Raw genomic sequence first — 23,024 nt, 5'->3', positions numbered from 1 at the left:
ATGAACATGTACAGAGATTTTGGAATTCCATTCATTCATTGTTGCACTTTTCTCCTCGCCCACACCCCCCCACCCCACCCCCAGTTCGCTCCTCTCCTTGAAAAGCAAAAGAAAAACTCCTTCATTTGTACACAATCCCCTCCCCCACCCCAAGTATACGCCACTCTGCAACCCTCATTCCGGACTCTTATGATAATCATAATGCCCTAAAATATATTAATTTTAAACTATTCTCTCCCTCATCGGCTTCAATGCCATATATTGCTTTTAAACTTAAAACAAAATTTCTTAAGCCTTCTGAATGCTCTGTAAATAGTATGTTACACATACTTCCTTATTTTCAGTAAAATAATTTTATGCATATTACTCTTTGCCTGTTATATCAGAGCACATATAGTAAGAGTTAAGGGCATCAATAAAAAGGTACCCAAATTTATTAGCTTTGACAAATTCATATATAAACATTTTAAAAAGATATTATTTTAACATTTTAAATCTTAAATAAACAGCAAAGTTGCAGAGAGAACACTAACACTTCTCTAAAGGTAAATGTTTATTACATCAAAGAATTACAGATCACTCTAGTAATAATACTAGCTCTGCTTATGAGACTGGGAGGCCTTCCACTACGGCGAGCCCTCACCATGCCAAGTTCTTGCACAGAAAGAAATTTAATACCAGGACAATGCCTGATAATAGTTCTGAAACTATGCTTTAAGGGAAAATTTCAGTTTTAGAGTTTTACTCATTTAGCATGACAAATAGCTCAAAGGAAAGAACCTGCAAATAATTTTTCACTTTTTCAAAGAGGTAATAATTTTCCAGTATCAAAGATAACCAAATACAGGCCAAAGTAAATTAGTTAACCTTTTCCTTTCTGATCATCAAAATGCATACATTGTTTTAAATTTTTTTATTTTTTTTAATTATTATTAAATTTTATTAGTTTCAATGAACATTCACAGGGATTCTGGGCTTTCACTCCTTCATTGCCGCACCATTCTCTCTACCCTCCTCCCCAGTTTGTTCTTCTTCCCCACCATCCGAATGTCTGCTTTAATTGTCCAATTGCCACAGTGCTTGTCAAAGTCAGTTCTGATTAATCTTCTTTGTCGGTGTGTCCTTTGCCATTCCCTATCACTCCTCCCTGAGAGAGACTTCACCCTGATTCATAAGGAAAAGGGGATGGCGTATTCTCTTAGCTACTTCCTGCTGAAAAGGGACGCTGTGGGTTTCAGGGTGAAGATCTTCTCTCACTACTCTAAAGGGCCCCTTTGGCAGTAGGAAACACATAGACTATTATGGAGATTGATTTTGGAATTTAGATGCACTCTTATTGATTGTGCTTGGCCGTACATGTTCATATCCTTGAAGATGTATCATGGGGGTGTTGCAACCTAGAAGACACAAATTTGACTTTATCTTGTTGTGGTGCTCAAGTATTTCATAAATTCTGGATATAAGTCCCTTATCTGATATGTTATTACCGAATACTTTTTCCCAGTCAGTGGCTTCCCTTTTTACCCTACTGGAGAAGTTTTTGGATGTGCATAGGGATTTGAGTCTTAGAAGATCCCATTCATCTATGTTATCTTCTCCTGGTTGTAGGTTTTCCAGGATACTGGGAAGACTGTTTATGTTGTGGATTAGGACTTCTAGTGTTGTTCCTAGCTTTTCTGTAATGAAGTTTATAGTCCTTGGTTTTAGTCCTAGGTCCATGATCCACCTTGAGTTGGTTTTTGTGTATGGAGTGAGGTGTGGGTCTTGCTTGAGTCTTTTGCAGATATTTTTCCAATATTGCCAACACCATTTGTTAAAAAGGCTGTCGTTTCCCCACTTCACTGATTTCATCTCCTTGTCAAAAATCAGTTGACCATAGATAGATGGGTTGATCTCTGGATTCTCAATTCGATTCCATTGATCTATGTGTCTGTCATTGTACCAGTACTATGCTGTCTTGACCACTACGGCAGTGTAGTAGGATTTGAAATCAGGGAGTGAGATACCTCCTACTGTTCTTCTATTCTTAAGGAGTGCTTTGCTTATTCGGGGCTTTTTTCCATTCCATACGAAATTGGAGATTGCCTTTTCCATCTCATTGAAGAATGGGTTTGGTATTTGTATTGGGATTGCATTAAATGTGTAAATTGCTTTTGGTAGTATTGCCATTTTCACAACATTGAGTCTTCCTATCCATGAGCAAGGGATATTCTTCCACTTTTCAAGATCTCTTTTTGTTTCTTGTAGTAATGTTTTGTAATTTTCTTGGAAAAGGTCCTTTGTACTTCTGGTTAAATTTATTCCCAAGTATTTAATCTTGTGATTAGCTATTGTGAAAGGTATTGTTTCTCTTAGTTCTGGCTCTGTATTCTTTTTGTCGCTGTAGAGAAATCCAACTGATTTTTGTACGTTGATCCTATATCCTGCTACTTTGCTGAATTGGTCAACTATGTCCAATAGTTTTCTTGCTGAGTCTTTAGGGTTTTCTAAGTATACTATCATGTCATCAGCATAGAGGGATAATTTTACCTCCTCGTTGCCTATTTGGATACCTTTTATTCCCTTCTCTTGTCTTATTGCTATTGCTAAGACTTCCAAAACAATACTGTAAAATGCATACATTTTTAACCTCCTCCTATTTGATCCTATTAAGGGCTCCAAACAGTCTTGAACAAACCTCATCCCCATTAAAAAAATCTCAGCAGTGTTTATTTTACTTAGGTTGCCATCCATTCCTATTGCCTGCAGGGCTCAGAACAAAAGTACAAATGACACACACATCATAGGTCTAAATATTTAAAAGTTAAAAATCTAGCTGGCAAACTGCCAAGTATACTTTCTCTACCTCAATCTCAAAGGCACATGGTTCAAATCCACCAGCTGCTCAGCAGGAGAATGAGTTATCTCCTCCTGGACGATTTACTGTCTCTGAAAACTTACTGGGGGGTCAGCTATGAGTCAGTTCTGACTCAATGGCACACAACCACCACCATGACAAATGTATCACTGAAATAAACTCTATCAAAGTCAGGTTGAAATGAATTCCCAAGCTCCTTAGAGTTTGACATTGATTATGGGGGCAAAAGGAGCAAAGACCCCTGACCCTACACTGTGCTGTCCTTCTTCCTTCCAGCTTCAATTGCATCCTGCATCATGAGACTCTCTAGTGAACTGTCAAGATATGTATGTATCTCCCAGAATTTATTTCTTGGCCACAATTCAAGTTTAGGGTTGAATATGCCTGCCTTTGGGAAGGCAGATACAAGTAAGAGACTCACCCTGGCCAGAAAGTGGGCTAGGGGCACACGGACAAGATATCCTGAAGTCTTAAGTTCCTGGATCATAGCATAAAAGAAGAGGGAATGGCTCACAGAGGTTATGTCTCTGTCACACACATTCTCCTTGATGTGTAGAGAAAGGCAAGACCAGAACATGCCCTCTGAGTTCAGAGCCCAATCAGAGACCCCTTTCTTTAACTGAAGGACAGTGTATCCACCAAATATAAACAGGGAATCTATAATGGATGTAATAGGAGTCTTGAATTCTCCCAAACTTAAAATATAACATCCTCTGAACCAGTTCTTTTGTTTTTGTTATTTTTCATTTTAATTCTGGCTTAATGAAAAAAAAAAAAAAAGAAAAAAAAAACCCAAAACAGAATAAATGGTAAAAGAACTGCTAATTACATAACCAACACTCTTTGTACCAGCAGCCAGGAAATCAAAAGATGAATTGCTTTGGGGAAAGTCTGCTGGCAGGGACCTCTCCAGAGTACTTAAGAGGAATGAAGTCAGTCTGTAGACTAAAGTGCACCTAATCAGGCCATGGTCTTCGCAGTTACTGGCTGTACATCAGAAAGGTGGACAGTGACTAGGAATGAGAGAAGAAGAATCGATGGCTTTGAGGTGTGGTATTGGAGAAGAGTATTGAATATACCACAGATTGCTAGAAGAACAAATAGATTTGTTCTGGAGAGGGTGAAACCAGGCTGCTTCTTGGAGGCAAGGATTCTGAAGCTTCATCTGACATTCTCTGGGCATCTTGCAAGGAGGAGTCAGTGTTTGGAGAGGGACATCATGCTTGGGAGGGTGAAAGGACAGTGAGAGAGACTGACTCAGTGACTGGGGTAATGGGGGTAGATGTTGGCACAGGATAGAGCGGGGTTCAGAGTTGTACATACAGTCGCTAAGAGTCTCAAGTGACTCAACAGCACATAAAAATAACAATTACAAAAAAGGTATCTTGACTTAAAGACTCAATTGCAGTCTAAAATTTTAAGATATGAAGACCATTATTGTTACTAAGTGCCACTGAGTTGGTTCTGACTCATATAGCAGAATGAAACATTTGCCCAATCTGTGTCATTCTCATGGTTGCTATGTTTGAGCTCACTGTTACAGCCAATCCAACTCACTGCCAAGTATATTTTTTTTTTCTTTCTGATTTTCTACTTTACCAATGACCAAAAATATTTGAAATGAAATCTTACTATCCTCCCTTATAAGGAACATTTTGGTTGCACTTCTTCTAAGACAGTTTCATTGGTTCCTCTGACAAGCCGTGGTATATATTCAAGATTCATCAGCCCTATAATTCAAAGGTATCAATTCTTTGGTCTCCTTTATTCTCTCTTCAACTTTCACAAGCTTATAAGAAGACTGAAAATACTATGGTGTCAGCTAGGCAGACATTAGTCCTAAATACAGCTTTTCCCTTCCTTCTTTTAAATATTTTAAAGTCTTTTGCAGTAGATTTCCTAACAGCAATAGGCCACTTGGGATCTGGTTCCATAGAAGTTGATTTTGAAACCAAGTTAAATGTAGGTGATGATCCAAGTAAAATGAAATCCTAGACAACTTGACTGTTTTTTTCCATCTATCATGTTGCTTATTGGTCCAGTTGTGGAAATTCTTGGTTTTTGTATACTGCATACAATCAATCCATACTGAAGGCTGTACTCTTTGATCTTCTTCAGTAAATGCTTTTAAGTTGCTGTAACATTTAGTAAGCAAGGTTGTGTTATCTACACATTGCAGGTATTAATTAGCCTTTCTCCAATTCTAATACATTGTTATTCCTAATACTGTCAGTCCAGCTTCTTGAATTATCTGCTCAGCACAGAGGATGAATAAGTATGGTGAAAACATAAATCCTGAAATACACTTTTTCTGAGTTTAAACAACACATAATCCCTTGCTCTGTTCAAACAACTGTATTCTACTTGGTCATGGCCTTGGGCTATGGGAGAAGTAGCTAGCTAAGAGCCCACTGTCCTTCTGTCATAGTTTGTTGGGTTTCCCAGCCATCCTCCATTCTCAGATTCCTACCTGTGGATCACATCCTATTCAGGCCCTAGGAGTTGAACATTTAAATGATGCAGTATACCCTTATTCTGTTTGAATGACTGATTTTTGGTCTGTGGACAGGTTCCACATAAGTATAATTAAGTGTTCTAGAATTTCTACTCTTCAAATGTTATCTCTCATCTTTTTCACGATCCGCATAATAGATGACATTTCTATAACCTTTAAAAAAATGAGCAAACATGTTTCTAGAATTCTCTGCTTTTAGCCATGATCCATCTGATACCAAGAAAGTTACCCCTGACTATACACCCACTTTTGAATATGACTTGGAATTTTTGGCACTTCCATGTCAATGCACAGCTGCAATCATTTTTTATTATCTTGAGGGGAGCTTTGGTGGCCTAGTGGTAAGAAGCTGCATTGCAATACCAAAGGCATGTGATTAAAATCCACCAGATGCTCCACGAGAGAAGGATGGGCAGTATGCTCTGCTGCAAATTAGTGCCTCTGAAAACTCACAGTAGGGTCAGCTATAGTTTGGTTCTGAAATGACAGCAAACAACTACGTCAAAAAAAGTTTTCCTGCATGTGATATTAATGATGTTTGACAGTTTCCACATGTGATTCCCTTTCTGCAAACAGTATGGATTACTTCAAGCCAGTTAGCCAGTTGCTGTCTTCTCAATTTCTTTGCACAGGCAAGCTAAATGCTTTGAACATTGTGCATTTGTTACAACCTGCCAATTGGCAAACTATCAATTCCTAAACCCTTGACTCTGTTCTTCAATACCATTGGTTTTTTTTATAACATCCTACCTCTTGAGGTATCTGTGTTTCATTGACTATGCAAAGGCATTTGATTGTGTGGATCACAGCAGACTGTGGTTAATACTGAAGAGAATAGGAATCCCAGAACATATGATTGGGCTTATGCAAAACCTACACTTCAACCAGGAAGCAATCCTCAGAACAGAGCAAGGAAACACTGTATGGTTCAAAATCAGGAAGGGAGCGCATCAGAGGTGTGTCATGTCTCCATACCTTTTAAATCCACATGCAGAATAGATCTTGCGGGAGGCTGCGCTTTATGAGGACGAATGTGGCATCAGGATTGGAGGAAGACTCATCAACAACCTACATTATGCAGGTAACACAAACTTGAGGACCTGAAGTGCTTGCCACAGAAGGTGAATGATTGTAGTATTCAATATGGATTGAAGCTCAACATCAAGACAAAGATTCTCACCATTGGACCAATTGGAAGCATCGTGATAGATGGAGAAGAGACCGAGGTTGTTAACAATTTCAACTTACTTGGTCCACAATCAACAATCTTGGCACCAGCAGTCAGTAAAGCAAAAGATGAATTGTAGTAGGTATATCTGCTGTGAAAGACCTCTCGAGAGTACTGTAAAGCAACTATGTCAGTCTAGAGACTATGGTGTGCCTGATCCAGGCCATGGTCTTTGCAATTACTTGTTACACATCAGAGAGCTGAACAATGACTAAGGATGATGGAAGAATAATTGTTGTCTTTGAGTTGTAGTGCTGTAGAAGAGTCTTGAACATACCATGGACCACCAAGAATACAAATAGGCCTGTCTTGGAAAGGGTGAAACCAAGCTTCTCCTTGGAGGCTAGGATTTTGAAGCCCTATCTCACATACTTTGGGCATGTGGCAAGGAGGGAGCAATCCTTAAAGAAGAACATCATACTAGAAAGGGTGGAGGGACAGTGCAGGAGAAGACGACTCTGGATGAGACGGACTGATATAATAACTGGGGCAATGGGTGTGTCAAAGTCAGACTGTCTCTAGACAGGGTAGGCTTCAGGGCTGTTGTACAAAGGGTTGCTATGAGTCACAGGCAATTCGACGGCATAAAATAATAATAAACCCCTGAAGTGGTCTGTTGACAAAGTTTTTTTGGTAGTGATTCCACATATGTCTTCTATTGATGCTTTCCATGTCATTCCATATCTTACCCATAGAATCTTTCTATACTGCAATTATAGAACGGAAGTATTTTTTCCGTTATTTCAACCTGATAAATGCTGAGAATGTTCTGACCTTTTGGTTTTCTAACTCCAGAACTTAGTACATTTCATTATACTACTTTACTAGGACCTCCAGATTGCTGAGAAGCAACAATGTCCATTTAGAGACCAAGGTGTGGCTGATCCAGGTCATGGTTTTCACAATTACTTGTTATGCATCAAAGAGCTAGACAATGAGCAAATATAACAAGAATAATTGATGCCTTTGAATTTTTGTGCTGGAGAATAGTAAGGAACATACCATGGAGTGCCAAGAGAACTAACAGGTATGTCTTAGAGAGGGTGCAATCAAGCTGCTCCTTGGAGGCAAGGATTTTGAGGCTCTGTCTCACATACTTTAGGCACGGTGCCATGAGAAACCAGTCTATGGAGAAAAATATCACACTTGGAAGGGTGCAGGGACAGCCCAGGAAAGTCAGATCCTGACACAGTAACTGGACTAATGAGGACAGGTGTGTCAAAGACAGTGCAGTTGGCTCAGGATAGAGCAGGGTGCAGAGCTATTGGGCATAAGGTCACTGTGAGTCATAGTCAACTCAACTCCACATAACAACTACTTTATTTTTGGTTTTTCTATAGCCACCCTTTGAAATCAGTTCAGCTTTTTATTTTTTAAAAATTTTTATTATTTGTGTGTCTGTGTGTGTGTGTATGTACCATCAACTTGGATCTGACTGGTACAGAAGGAGATTGTCCCTCCTTCTCCAGCAGAGCATCTGGTAGATTAGAACAGCTCACCCCTGGGATTGCAGTGCAGCTTCCTGCCACTAGGCCACCAGAGCTTGCCAAAAATCAGTTCAGCTTTTTTACCTCATCATTTCTTCCATATGTTTACTTAATCTATGTTCAAAAGTATGTTTCAGGAGATTATTTGTTCCCAATTTTTTCATTCTCATCCCTAGTTAATTATCACTAGATAGTGATTGTATGCTTAATCACTTTTAGATTGCAGAAGTTGCTAAACAACTTTATTAATTTTTGGCATTAGGAGTTGGTGGGCAAATCTGAATAAAAGTAATATTATCTGGTCCTCTATGTGTAGGCATGTGAATATTGTCAACTTACTGTTTGACTTCAGGATGTCTTGAAATGTATTTTTTTATTATTAATGGAACACCATTCCTCCTCATTTTATTACCTTTGGTATAATGTTGTTGTTGTTATTTATTGCCATCGAGTCAAGCACACCTCACAGCGACCCTATGAACAAAAGGCCTGAAGCATTCACTTGCTTGGTACAATAGATCATATAATTATCAAGTTCAAAATGGTAATATCAGTCCATTTCATTTCACTATTGCCTAGATAGTGATCGTCATGTGTTCTATTTCATGTCTAACTACTTCTAATTTTCCTAGATTTGTACTTTGCATATTCCACATTCCAATAATTAATGGATGTTTGCAACTATTCATTCTCATTTTGAGCCAAGTCAAAATAACAAAAGAAAGTTATGAAAGTGTGGAGTTTATTATTCAGAATGGCTTTCCTAGCCAATGAATTTGACTTCGCCACATGGATGTATGGGAATATGTGACTGGAGACTGTTAGCCTATTCACAAGGGGATTCAAAGAGGATTGTCTAGTCTCACTATTAAATTTAGCAGATCCAGCAGCAGAAGGAGAAACCTCACCACTAGCAAAGAAGAGCAAGCAAGAGTATCCAACTATCCTTCAGGACTAGATTAACAGCCACAGCAGAGAATCAGAGACGTGCTATGAGACAGAGCTGACCTTAGAACTGCTACCAACCACAAACAGAGCCAGAGCTAAGTAAAAGTGTCTGCCCAAGTTTGTTGGATAACTTTGGGTGTGGAGTGGGAGGTGGTGAGAGCCAATACCGGCAGGAAAGAAAACTTTGTAACACTAGCCTAAAGGCATGAGGCTCAACTGAAGTGCCTATGAGCACATTTCAGAAGCTAATTGTATTCTGCTACTAACCTGGATTATAACCTTTTGACTTCCCCAATGTGGTTCTGTGATCTATTACTACATCAGATTTTGGACCTAGTAAAGCAGTTAAGATGGGTGCTGAGAAGAGCAGAAAGAAGTATGGGAGTGTGGAGGCCATGTCGGACCTCACAGGAATTGGTTTTGTGCTGTTGATGTTGTTGACAGGGACAGCTTCGCTTTAGAAAACTGGTAAAGGTCAGATATGGCCATCTCCACGTGGCCTTTGTCATTTTACAGAAAGTTTTACTCCCTCCACATTATTAAGGACTCTATTTTGAGGAGAACGTTCTTCCTTAGTCAAATCCACATGCCTCCTAACGTTAAGAGACTGATCTGATGACAGTGGTTTATAACAATAACATATTTCAATTATGAGGTTGTAGAGTTAAATGTTAAAGTGCATGTCTAAGATCAAGTTATTTCTTTTTCTCTGCTTTATCCTATCTCATAGAAAAGCAATGAAAACTGAGTTATTACACTATACAAAGTTAGTACATATTCCTAACATGATACTCAAATAACAATTCTAGTTCACTATATGGAGGGAGCTCTGGTGGCCTAGTGGTAAGAACTGTGCTGTAATCTTGAAGACATATGGTTCAAATCCACCAGCTAATCTCTGGGAGAAGGATGAGGGACAACTCCTCCCACATGATTAACTTCCTCTGAAAACTTGCCAGAGGGTTGGTTACAGGTCAGTTCTGACTCTATGGTACACAACAACAACAACAACAAATCACTCTATACAGCATTGAAACCCTATGTATTTAAAAACCAGACATTCCTAGAGAGCCCTGTTGGCATGGTGCATAAAGCACTGAACTGCTAACTGCAAGGTCAGCAGTACAAATCCACCAGTTAATTTTCAGGAGAAAGGTGGGCAGTCTCTTCTGCTGAAAGTTCACAGCTTGAGAACGCTGATGGAGGATCAGAATCAATGCCACAGCAGTGGGGGTGCAGGGGGAGTTTAAGTATGTTTAATTTGAAATAGAGTACTGAAAAAAAACTGAACAAAATATATGGTTAAACATACATTAAGAGACAGGGGATCATCATCACGAATGAGTGTAAGAAGCGCCATAGGAGCTAAGGAGTATAAAACATGCTGTACATGGTAAGATGGTAGAGCCAGAATGTTAACAGCAGTTTCAACTGCAAATCTAGGTTGAAAAGTCACAAAAACTTCATTTGCAAGATATTCACAAACATATAATAAATGTGCTGGTTTTATTGGACAATCAACTCCAATTCAGCGAGCCTATATGAGACTAGAACTTCCCCCATAAAGTGAATGAGGCTCCAATCTCTACAGCGGTACATCAACAGGTCTTCTCTTCTCTACAGGAGAGTCAATGGTGGGTTCAAACCACCAAGCATTTGGACCACGCTCCTAACTATTGCCCCACCAGGCTTCCTTGGTAGATCTGTAGCGCACTCTAAAAGGAAGTGGCTGCAGGATTATTGATTGATTTAATCCTGAACAATCAAGTGGAGATAAATAAGTGTTTCTGTAACAATCCTTACCTGTAATGAAATGATCTAATGGCATCACAGGAGCAACATGAGGTGTTGCTTGTGTAATAAGAAGATTTATCAGGTCTTGCTTAAAATTCTTCAGTGTAAGCAATGCTCTTGCAACGAGGCCACCCATTGAGTGACCAATTATCACGACACTTTTTGGAGCAAATTCTTGACCCTGTTTTTTTAAAAAAAGAAACAAAAATTAATATAAGTAAACTCTATATATAATCAATTCTACAGAAAAATGAAGATTAAACTATTTCTATAACCTCCCAGCTTAAGGTATAATAATATATTTTCATGCCATTTCAATTAGTGTACACATGTTATTTTCTCATAGTGTCCTTTATCTTGATACGAGGCATTGCAGGACTCATAACATAAATTCGGGTTTTTTTCTTCCTTTAAAGCAGTTTGTATAAAACAAGATAATCGTTCTCCTCCAGATGTATTTTGATAAAATTTACCACTACAGTAGCAGCAGCAGAATTTTGGTTGTATGTTAGGTTTTTAATTACAGTAAAACACAAATACAAGGGTACTTGAATTTTCTGCTTCTCCTATCCCCTGGCAATTTGTATTCTTCAAAGAATTTGTATATTTCAACTGATTTATTGAATTTATTGCTGTAAATTAATAATATTATTTTCTTAGTATCTATACTTTGGGTATGTTGCTAGAAGTTATTCCTTAGAAAGGGTTATCTTATTAGGGAAGGTGGAAGGGTGGCAGAAGACAGGACTCATGACCAAGTGAGTTGCTATGGTGACTGCGCCAATGGTCTTCAGTGTGTCAGAGATTGTGAGGACAGCACAGAATAGGGTGGTGTTCAGGTCGGTTGTTCATTGGGTCATCATGAGCTGTACTTGACCACAAAGCAGGCTCCGTAGTGATGTCTCCTTTTCTAGTCATATCAATTGATCACTTAGATTTTTTTTGGTTTTTGTTTTTAACTTTTGAACCTTTATTGCACAGATGGCTCTAAAAATGCTTAAATGTAGCATGGCAATGGCCCTAATATATCTGTATAGAGACTATAATTTAAAAAAATTTTATTGGCATGAAATACTATCATTATAGATATGCAAAATTTTAAATCTTAAAGTCTCGTAACATAATCATGCATATCTATGTACTAAACATGTACTAATTTCAACTTAAAACATATGAGTTAATTTCAAATCACACTAAATATAATAAATATAGAGCTTGCTTTGTTAAAAATCTACATTACACATTCAGGTAAGGGTCAAACTTCCAAGGCCAGTTATATGTAAAACAAAAATTAAACATTTAAAATAATCAGTTTTCTAAAAGTGCTATTTTCAATACCTACAAGAAGAAACTCATTCTTTTGTTCTCATCCAAATACCTATACATGCTTTTCACAGAACCAGATGCTTCTGTTACTAAAAAATACTTATCCAGAGTGCTTATATCCTTTTACACGTTGGGGCATACTTAAACTGATGATTGTGCTTAGAAACACATTTTTTTGCTGTGATTTGTGGCAACGTGTAAAATAGATTTAACATTTTAGCTTTTGGGGGAAGGACAGGCTAGTCAAAAAAAACCACTCACACCAGCTTTCTTAAATTATGAAAGATGACTGACTTTCATGACACACCCTGTTTCATTTTAGATGGGAAAGTTTAGGAACATATGAGAGGAGAAAATTTTAGACCACATGTTTAAGGTAAATCATCTTTTTCCACGTGTGAATTTGTATAAGTCAAGGAGCATCCCCCATAGAAACCTTCCCGAGATCCAGATCAAGATGCCATACTCCATGTCTGAGTTAGACAGTCTCTTCCAACTTGATTTGGTTTAGTTTCTTCAGGAGTTATATCCAGTTCATTGTTTGAACTTTTTGTCAGTTTGTTTCACTAACCCAACCTCACCATGTGGCAGTCCTATATTCAGATACACAGGATCGTGTCTGGCCAAAGTCTGAAGTAGAAGGAAAAGCAGGAAGAGATTTAGTAAGTTTAGCTGTGCAAACTGAAGACCCAGTAGGCACACTTTGAAGGTTCTTTTGTCATGGCTTTGTGTGTATTTTAAGGTTGTCCTGACCAGAACTTCCTGAAAAGTCACTGAAAAGTTCCACATTTTCTGAGTTCTCGTGGTCAAAAGCCGTCATATTTAAAAACAGCTGCTTTAACCAACTGGCTCGTTCTTCAAATGCTTTTCTCTCCAACCTCAGGCAAACAGCAGCATCTGTAAATCTTTGTCTTTCTCTCTAAAAATTCTTTTTCTGCTCTTTAAATAGAGACCACTCTTCTTCTTCCAGTAAATAACAATCTCACAGTAGAGAAGTGATGTCATCATCACATGCAGCAGCAAGCTGCTGCTCTAAAAGTTGCTGCTGAGTTTTAATCATTTCTTTACACTGTTTTTCCCTCTTGTTCATGGTCTTGCCATAAAATCACCTCTTCGTCATTATAACCTCCTAAGTGTACCACTGAAACTTGGTTATCAAATTTTCCTACATGTTGTTGTTGTTATGTGCCGTCGAGTCGTTTGCGACTCACAGCGACCCTATGCACAACAGCCCTAAACCCTGCTCTATCCTGTGCCAATCGCATTGCCTCTGACACACCTACACCGATTACCCCAGACATTTCAAAATTACCCACTGTTTTCTGATGCTGTTCATAAGCTGCTCTCTCACAGATTCACAGGAAAGGTCCCACATTCTCTCTCGATTCTGCTCCCTAGCATCTTCTTCAACATCAGAAATAACAGTTCCTGTACTCTCATCAGGTCTTGCTCTAGGTTTCTGCTTTTAGGGAGAAAGAAAAGAGACCATTTCCTTTTTCATTTGCTGAAGAACCTTCTTAAGTTCAGCATTTCCCATTAGGATTTGTTTCTGATGATATTCATAATTTTGAAGACAATTTAATGCATTTCATCTTCATTCCTAGCTTCAGTTTTTACCAGGCCTCCAAGAGCCTCTCTTTCCATCAGCTTTTCCCACATGATTCAAAACATCCATAACTATTTTTTAAACTTTCTTATTCTTAACAAGTTGATGCAGACATTCCTTTAGTTATAATCACATTCATTTCTCTTCATATCATGATTATACTGAATAGCTCGACTTGCAATGATATTTTGTAATTTTTGTACCTCATCCTTCTCATTTTTAAGTAGCTGGTGCAAATTCTGGTTCTTGTATTGTAACTCTCTGTCTCTTTCCTGAAGTCCAATCATTTCCCTCCTGGGAGTTTCCAGTTGCTCCATAAGCTTTGCATAGCAGCTTTGCAAATGGTCCATATCAATTCCCAGTTAGTTTCCATGTTTCCACATTTTTCTGAGCTAGATGGTTCTCCAATTGTAGTACAAGTAGTTTATTCATACCATGTAAAATTGCAAATATATTTAATTCACTCTTTGCCTTTTTATCTTTCTATTCTTCACATAATAAAACGGAAAGCAGTCAATTCCTGATCAAGATACAAATAATTTGACTGTGTACATTTTTGATAAAGGTTTTAAGGAGCTTAGTACCTGATGTGAATATAAACTTGATGGGGACATCTTGGTTTCTAAGATATATTGAGAAGTATTTTTGCTTTCTGGATCTCTAACATTCATCCAATCTCCCATGGCAATTGCCACAGTCAGGATACATGAGAAACTCATTCAGCCGTGATGCATTTAGTATTGGCTGTTGTTACACTTGTATGTAGCCATTTCCTTAAAAAGGCATTTGCAGAATGATAGCATCTAATACAATTAAAACTCGGGAATGGTGGGGAGTCACCGCCCACAGGGCAGCGGGCACCTGCAGTCTTGCACAGGCGCCTTGGAACACAGCGCCACTTAGTTTGTTTTCTTTTTTAACCTTAAAGCCAGGAGTTGATAAAAAATGGGAAATCTTCTCAAATATTTGGCCTTTGGTTTTTACTCATTTTCTTTACTATCTGTCCCTTTTTTCCATGTACTAGTTTCCATTCTCAGCTTTATCATTAACTTTCCTCGATTTAAGTTTATCTCATTCATCTTCTAGCTTCTTAAACTGGAAGCTTAAGTCACTAATTTTCAACTCCTCTCGATATTCTATGTGAGAGTTCAGGAAGGCAATGTCTTATCACTACTGATTCTAATCTTGGTTAAATGGTATCTGCTAGATTCCTTCACTTTATTCTTCATCTTCGCAGTTGGTATCTTAGGGAAAAATACCTTCAGATTCTACTGATTACCTTTTTCTCAACATTTTACATCCATGGGTAGATCTTTTCTGAAGCTATTACTATGGTGGCAATTTTCTACTTGTTTTTCTTTTATACTTAATAACCAGAATTCGTAACATTAATATCACATATAAGCATAATATTGCTGAGATCATCCAAACCAACTAGAAGAGTATACTGACAAGAGAACATGGTAGCCCACTTAGAAACATCATTTTGCTGCAGAATAAGGATCTTCCTTTAATATTTTTTTTCTGGTGACAAATTTTGTCAGCCATTGTTATTCTATAAATATTCATTCTGAAGATATTTCTACTTGATATGCAAATCTAAGTTAAAAGATTTGGGGTTTTTCTCCATTGTTTCTAATGAAAAATCAATGATAATTTTCAGTTATTCCCCTGTAAATTATCCCCCCCCCCATGGCTACTTTTTCCATCTTCAGTTTTTCTCTTACTAGACTACACATAGATACGCTTTTATTGTGCTTATTCTGCTTAGCATCTGAGTTTCTGGAATCCATTTGTTGAAAATTTTTAATCTGTATTCATAATTTGTTCTGCTAAGATTAGTAGCAGACTAGTTACAAGAAGAGCAGAGTCCAAGTGTCCCAAATGTTTGATTTGCTGTGTAACTCCATGGTGTCCAGTATCAACAGTCCCTCTGTCAGTCCCCGCCGTGTTCTACGTCTCCTGGGTTTGCTCATTTGCTGGAAAGTCTCCCAGAGACTCAGACATGTCAGGGGAGTGACTCACTTGCCTGGAGGTATGTAGACAGGTTTTGCAGAGACTGCTGATCATTGTAGACTATGAGGTGCAGTGTAACTGGATAGTGGGCATCCCAAAAAAAGGCCCCATGAGTTTATGTAAGCCTCTACGAGAGCTGGGCTTATATCGCACCCTAAGCTTCTCTCCTCAACCAAATGAATATGTCAGCACAAATTAGTTAACCACCGGCGAGGAAAGGCATTTTGAACAATAAGCCTTTGACACCACAGATAATCAAAACTTGAAACTGGGAGGTCATTCTTCATAAACTGGTTGATCTTATCCCATAGGTCCCTTTCTCCTTATTTTCTTCCTTTTATCTCTTGTATACTCAGTCACTGCCGCTGAACTGGAAGCAACTCATAGCTGACTGACTCTGAAGTGGGTGCTCAGGGGCTGTAAACGGCAAAGGAGATTGCCCACCTTTCTCCACTGGAGTCGCTGGTGAATTCAAACCACCAGAGGCACACAGCCCTCTATGGACTACGCCCCACCAGAGCTCCAATTCTGTGCATTTTTTCAGACTGCAGTGCAGCTTCTTTACCACTAGGCCACCAGAACTCCCAATCTAGGCATTATTTTGAATAATTAATTTGTACTGTACTCTTCTACATTTAGGTTGGCAGTAGGAGTAGCATCCACTTCCAAAATAGCTTGCCTCCGGACACTATGCACTTGGAGAAATGATGGTGTTCAGGTCTTTTGTACATAGGGCCACTATGAGTCGTCTATAACTCAACAGCACTTAACAACAACAACAATTACCTTTAAGTTCAATTATCTCTTCTTATAAAGTATCTAATCTACCATCAAATAATGGTTATTATTATCTCAATTCCAAATTTTCCTTTTTAATTATATTCTAAGCATCTGATGAGATTCCCAATCTGTTGCTTAGTAAAGTTACGAGATTTTTTTATTCCTTAACTTTGATGACTGGAACAGCACATCAACAGAGAACTGCCAGAAGTGCAGGCTGGGTTTAGAAGGGATTGTGATACTGCGGATACTGTACCTAATGCTAGGTGGATCTTGGCTGAATGCAGGGAGTACTAGAGAAATGTCTACCTGTGTTTCATTGATTATGCAAAGGCGTTTGACTGTGTGGATTATAACAAACCGTGGCTGACTCTGAGAAGAATGGGAATTCCATAACACTTGATTGTAATAATGAGAAACCTACACTTGGAACAAGAGGCAGTCATGAGAACAGAGTAAGGAAACACGGCATGGTTCAAAATTGAGAAGGGTGTACACTAGGGATGTGTCCTATCTCCATACCTTTTCAAGATGTATACACAACAGATTATCTGGGAGGCTGGGCTCTATGAGAAGTGCTGAAACTGAGGACCTGAAGCGCTTGCTGTAGAAGGTCAAGGACTGCAACCTTCAATATGGATTGAGGCTCAATATCAAGAAGACAAAGATTTTCACCACTGGGCCTACTAGCAGCATCATGATGGATGGTGAAGAGATTGAGATTGTTCACAGCTTTAATCTGCTTGGCTCCACAGTCAACACTCTCGGCACCAGCAGCCAGGAAATTAAAGACGTATTGCAATGGGAAAATCTGCTGTTAGGGACCTCTCCAAAGTAATGAAGAGCAATGTCATCACTCTGGAGACTAAGGTGCACCTGATACAGGCCATGGTCTTTGCTATCACTTGTTATGCACATCAGAGACCTAGACAATGACTAGGGAGGACAGAAGGAGAATTGATGCCTTTGAGGTGTGGTGCTGGAGAATATACCATGGACTGCTAAGAAAACAAACAGGTTTATCCTGGAGAGGGTTAAACTAGGCTGCTCCTTGGAGGCAAGGATTCTGAGGCTCCGTCTAACATACTTTGGACATGTTGCAAGGAGGGACAGGTCCTTGGAGAGGGACATCATGCTTGGTAGGGTGGAGGGACAGCCCAGGAGGGGAAGGCCCCCTATAAGGTGGACTGATTCAGTCACTGGGGTAATGGCATGGGTGTCTCGGAGATGGTGTGATTGGCACAGGACAGAGCAGAGTTTAGGGATGTTGTACATAGGGTCACTATGAGTCGCAAGTGACTCGATGGCACATAACAACAACAACAACAACAACAACATATTCCTAGTAGTGGAAGCTCATGGGATATTCTGTACTCTTCTGCAACGCTACCACCACCACCACTCAAAAACATCAATTCTTCTTCCGTCATCCTTATTCACTGTCCACCCCAAACAGTATAGTAACTGCAAAGACCATGACCTGAATCAAGTGCACCTTAGTCCTCAAACTGACATCACTGCTCCTCAATAATTTGGAGAGGTCCCTGACCACAGACTTTCCCAGCATAATACATTCCTGATTTCTTGACTGCAGGTACCAAGTGTGTTGCCTATGGATCTAAGTTAGATGAAGTCAGTGACAGTTTCAATCTTTTCTCCACTTATCAGTCCAGTGGTGAGAATTTTTGTTTTCTTTACATTGAGATGCAATCCTTGTTAAAGACAGTAGTGTTTGATCTTCTGCAGCAAGCAGATTATATTTAGTATAGCCCTATTACTAAAGTGTGTAATTTCTGGGGTTTCGGTCCACTATCCAGTATGCTCACTCAGATTGGTCAGAACCTGTTACCTTAATGTATGTCCTCTGAAATGTGAATTCAGCTCACTATTCTCAGTAGCTTTTTCTGTTAGAAGGTGGCTTACCAAGGGAGAGATGGGAGCAGTTGAACCCAGTGTGAATGGTATTTAATCACTGATTTAAAAAAAAATATATATGTATATATAATTTCCAATGTCAAATAATTTTATTATTCTTTCCAATTGCTCTAGAGGTTAATTTATTTCCAGGCTAGACACATTCTTATTCTTCCCCCCTGGTATGCCACCATCTCATAGACTCTTATTATGCATATTCAGCTTAGCTTTCAGTCTGAGAATACAAAAATACAGATTTCTAAAGCTCCTTTCGCTACCTCTTCCCTCTCACATACATCATGCTCCACAATTCAGCAACCCCAAATTCCAATCACTGACTGTCTAACCCAGTTATTCCAGTATGATCTGCTTGGTCTCTAACTGCGTTCCAGGATCTGCAAACTGCTTCCAGACAAAAAGCCAGAGGTCATAAAGTTCACCTCATGTTGCTTGCATCCCCTCATGCCACCACGGTCACGGTCCTTTTTGCTATTTTATTGCCCAATATCTGAGACAGGTGCTTCAGATATCTTAACCAGTTTCACAATTACTTACACACACAAGAATTTTAGGACCTCTGACTTGTTGACTCAGCTCCATGTGGGAGCTAAGGTTGGGTGGTGGACTCCTGAGTTTGTAGCTGAGGCCCATTTGAACCCAGCCACAGATGATTGGAAATAAACTGGCCAGAACCCAAGCGGACAAAGAGAAGACACTCCATGCTGTGGGCTAGTGTTAACTGCTGCAACCTGACAGCTTGCTCTTGACTAGACTTTGCTTAACGATACAAAATCTCCAAAAGGAAACAAAAGATTCTTCAAGAAAGGAATATGCTTCTTTCTTCATAGTACACATTTGATAGGGATGGATGAATCAGAAATTTGGCTAACTGAAATGGTGAGATTAAAGCATGAAGTTGTTGGTTTACATGCTTTATATTAATATAGCTAATATACATTAATATAGCTAATGTATATTCTAAGGGGGAAGTTAATTCTTCAAACATGAAAGTTAATGGCTAGAAAAGTCAAAAGGTAGCCTCTCTGTTCTTAAGGATTTTTTGTTCAAAGGGCTTTCCTAGCCAGTGAATTTGACTTTGCGATGTGGATGGGTGGGAATATGTGAACTGTGTTAGAGTGAGCAGACTTATTGGCAGATTTGAGTCTCCCCACCAGCAAAGGAACAGGCATGCAGTGCACACCCTTCAGGACCAGAGATTCTTGCACGAGACAGACTTACACCAGCAGCAGCAGAGATGAAGCAGAAGACCAGAGATCCAGGTATGTCTTAGAAAACGGGTACCCAGCGTGCTCCTTGGAGGCAAGGCTGGTGTAGCTTCCATCCCATATGGTGGATGTGTTGCTAGGAGAGGCTACTCCTTGAAACAGGATATCATGTTTGGATGGGTTGATGGTGAGCAAAAAAGATAAAGACCCTCATCAAGATGGACACAGTGACTGCAATAATGGACTCAAGTGTATCAGAGAGGGTGAGGATGGCACAGGAAAGGGCAGGGTTCAGATAAGTCGTTCAGAGGGCAGCTGTAAGTCATACTCGACAGCACCTAGAACATCATCACTTACTTGGTAATAAAAGGAGAAATCCACATTAAAGGTTTTTAGAAAATGTATTTAACCTCTAATTTACAGATTTTTTAAACTATTTTATTGTAATGATCCAGAAATTACTAGAACAGTACATTGACAAGGAACTACCAGTAACACAAGTTAGGTTTAGAAGAGGTCATGGCACTACAGACATTATTGTCAATGTCAGATAGATCTTGGTAGAAAGTAAAGAGTACCAGAGGAATGTCTATCTGTGTTTCATTGACTATGCAAAGACATTTAAATTGTGGCTCACCTTGAAAAGAAAGGGAATTCCAGAACACCTGATTGTTCTTATGTAGAACCTATACCTGGATCAGGAAGCAGTTCTTAGAACAAAGGAAACACTGTATGATTCAAAATCAGGAAAGGAGTGCATCAGGGATGCAATCTGTCTCCATACCTTTTCAATCTATATGTAGAACAAATCATTGGGGAGGCTGGGCTTTATAAGCAGGAATGTGGCATCAGGATTGGAGGAAGACTCATCAACAACCTATGTTATGCAGATGACACAATCTTGCTTGCTCAAACTGAGGAGGACCTGAAGCACTTGCTACAGGTCAAAAGACTGTATGTAGTCTTCAATATGGATTTCAGCTCAACAAGAAGACAAAGATTCTTACCACTGGGTCATGATAGATGGAGAAGAGACTGATGTTAACAATTACAGCTTGTTTGGCCCCACAGTCAAAACTCTTGACACCAGCAGTTAGGAAATCAAAAGATGAATCACATTATGTAAATTTGCTGTCAGGGATCTCTTTAGAGTACTGAGAATCAACAATATCAGTGTAGAGATTAATGTGTGCCTGATCTTCACAATTACTTGTTATACATCAAAGAGCTGGACGACTAAGGATGATAGAAGAATTGATGCCTTTGAGTTGTGGTGTTGGAGAAGTCTTGAACATACCATGGACCACCAAGAAAACAAACAGGTCTGTCTCGGAGAGGATGAAACCAAGTTTCTCCTTGGAAGCTAGAATTTTGAAGCTCCGTCTCACATAACTCTGGGCATGTGGTCAGAAAGGACCAATCCTTGGAGAATGACATCATGCTTAGAAGGGAAGAGGTATGGAACAGGAGAGGAAAACCCTGGATGAGACGGATTGATACAGTAACTGGGGGAACATGGGTAGATGTGTCGGAACCAATGAGTCTTGCTTAGGACAGGGCAGGCTTCAGAGCTGTTGTACAAAGGGTTTGTTGGAAACTCAATGGCACATAACAACAACAGCAACAACTGTGGATTTGGTGGAAGATTACAGAATAAATTAGTTTACCATTCAACAATTTATATACATTTTGCTCCATGACATTGGACTCCTTCTTTCACTGGCCCATACTGCCTGCCCCTTCCAGAAGGGCATATGCTGCCTTTCTGGTCTTTAGGACTGGCAGTTGTGAGAAGCATGCTTCCCATAGTTGTTTTAGTTCACTGTACGCTGTTCTGAGCCACCAAATTGGCACCAAGTCAAGATTGGATACACTGACAAAGAAGATTAATCAGAACTGGCTTTGACAAGCACTGTGGCATTTGGACAAGAACAAACTGGGAGGAGGGTAGAGAGAATAGTGCAACAATGAATGAGTGGAAGCCCAAAATCTCTGTAAATGTTTATGAAAATTAATAAAATATAATTATAGAAAAATAAAAGAATAAAATATCGTACTCATTGTTTGAAGAATTAAGGGAAATCAAGTTTAAAGAAATAAATAAAAGTATGCTGACAGTGACTTAAAAAGAAATCAGTTCAACGGAGAAAAAGAAGCTGTTAAAAAGATCCAAATGGTAACTTGTAGCATTGAAAAATAAACACATATTAGTACAGTATATTTATATTAGCAAAAAATTGGAAATAAACTAATATGCTATCAAGTTGTGATTGGCTAAAAAGTTCAATGAAATTTTGAGGTTTGTATAAATGATTGGCTAAAAAGTTCAATGACATTTTGAGGTTTGTATAAATGATAACTTACAAATGGGTTGATGATATGACCACTTTATCAGAAAAGGCCTCCTGGTCAACCACAAGTATGACAAGACTTCTTGCCTGGCTGTATCTCTTCTGCCTTAATTTAATCTACTCTTCCCTGATTTTTTTCTCACGTGATTCTTTTCTGTCTATACTATAATATGAAGAAGATTGAAGAATATAATTATTAAGAGTAAAAATGATAATATTATAATTTAATTTGGGTTTTTTATAAAACAAAACTTTGTTTTGGTGCCCAAATAAAATGATAGTTCATTCTCAGTTTCACATTTATATAATCAGGACATAAAAATGTAAAAATCATCTTATATATTTCTGAAATAGAAATAAAATCATAATTAAGATTAAAAAAAAAGCTATGTCATCCTTCCCCATGTCATTTATGAACTGCTCATTAGATTTTTCATTTCTTCCAGTGTCTGCTCCGGAAGAATTACAGATGATTGCAGACGTCTCTGTTGCTGTAGAATCATTCATCATTTCTATCTCTTGTTCCTCAGCATTCTTCAAATGTTCATTCCACTAGTAACACAAAGTCAGAAACTGCTGACCCAATTCGTGACTGAGCTTCTGCTGCTGCTCTTGCTGTGTTCTCCAAATCTGTTGAATATTCTGGGTACTGTTTCTAACAGCTGCATTCACATCGATTTCAATTCTTTTTCACTAAGAGGCTTCCTAAACTCCTCTTGAAGTGTTCTCTTCATCTTCTGTGCTGCCTGCCGACGTCTTCCTCATACAGTCTTTCCCCCATGTTTTTCAGTTTCAGTCCTGCCTGCCTTCCCCTCCTTCTTGGAACTACTGAGATCTTTGTGATGTTCTTTGACATAGGCTTCTTCACCACACCGTCCATATCAAGCTTCATAGATCTATCTCCCCATTGCCTTTCTTCCAGTGGATACCATCATGTGATTTTAGCTGCTGGCCTGCTATTGTGTTTTTTTTTTTA

General features: G+C 38.9%; 1 protein-coding gene and 1 pseudogene across 1 annotated transcript in view; both read right to left on the bottom strand.

The window, feature by feature from the left end:
- PGAP1 (post-GPI attachment to proteins 1) overlaps positions 1–23,024 on the bottom strand; it is a 108,974-nt gene that overhangs the window by 68,740 nt on the left and 17,210 nt on the right. The window contains exon 4 of the mRNA XM_006878741.1: positions 10,839–11,010. Coding sequence (XP_006878803.1) covers positions 10,839–11,010 — 172 coding nt within the window. The remainder of the gene's footprint in view (positions 1–10,838; positions 11,011–23,024) is intronic.
- On the bottom strand, positions 12,527–14,444 carry LOC102866914 (annotated as a pseudogene).

The sequence above is a fragment of the Elephantulus edwardii genome, unplaced genomic scaffold (assembly GCF_000299155.1).
Source record: "Elephantulus edwardii isolate Elephantulus edwardi_28Jun2011 unplaced genomic scaffold, EleEdw1.0 scaffold00001, whole genome shotgun sequence".
Lineage (NCBI taxonomy): Eukaryota > Metazoa > Chordata > Mammalia > Macroscelidea > Macroscelididae > Elephantulus > Elephantulus edwardii.
This window is presented reverse-complemented; position numbering and strand designations above follow the sequence as displayed.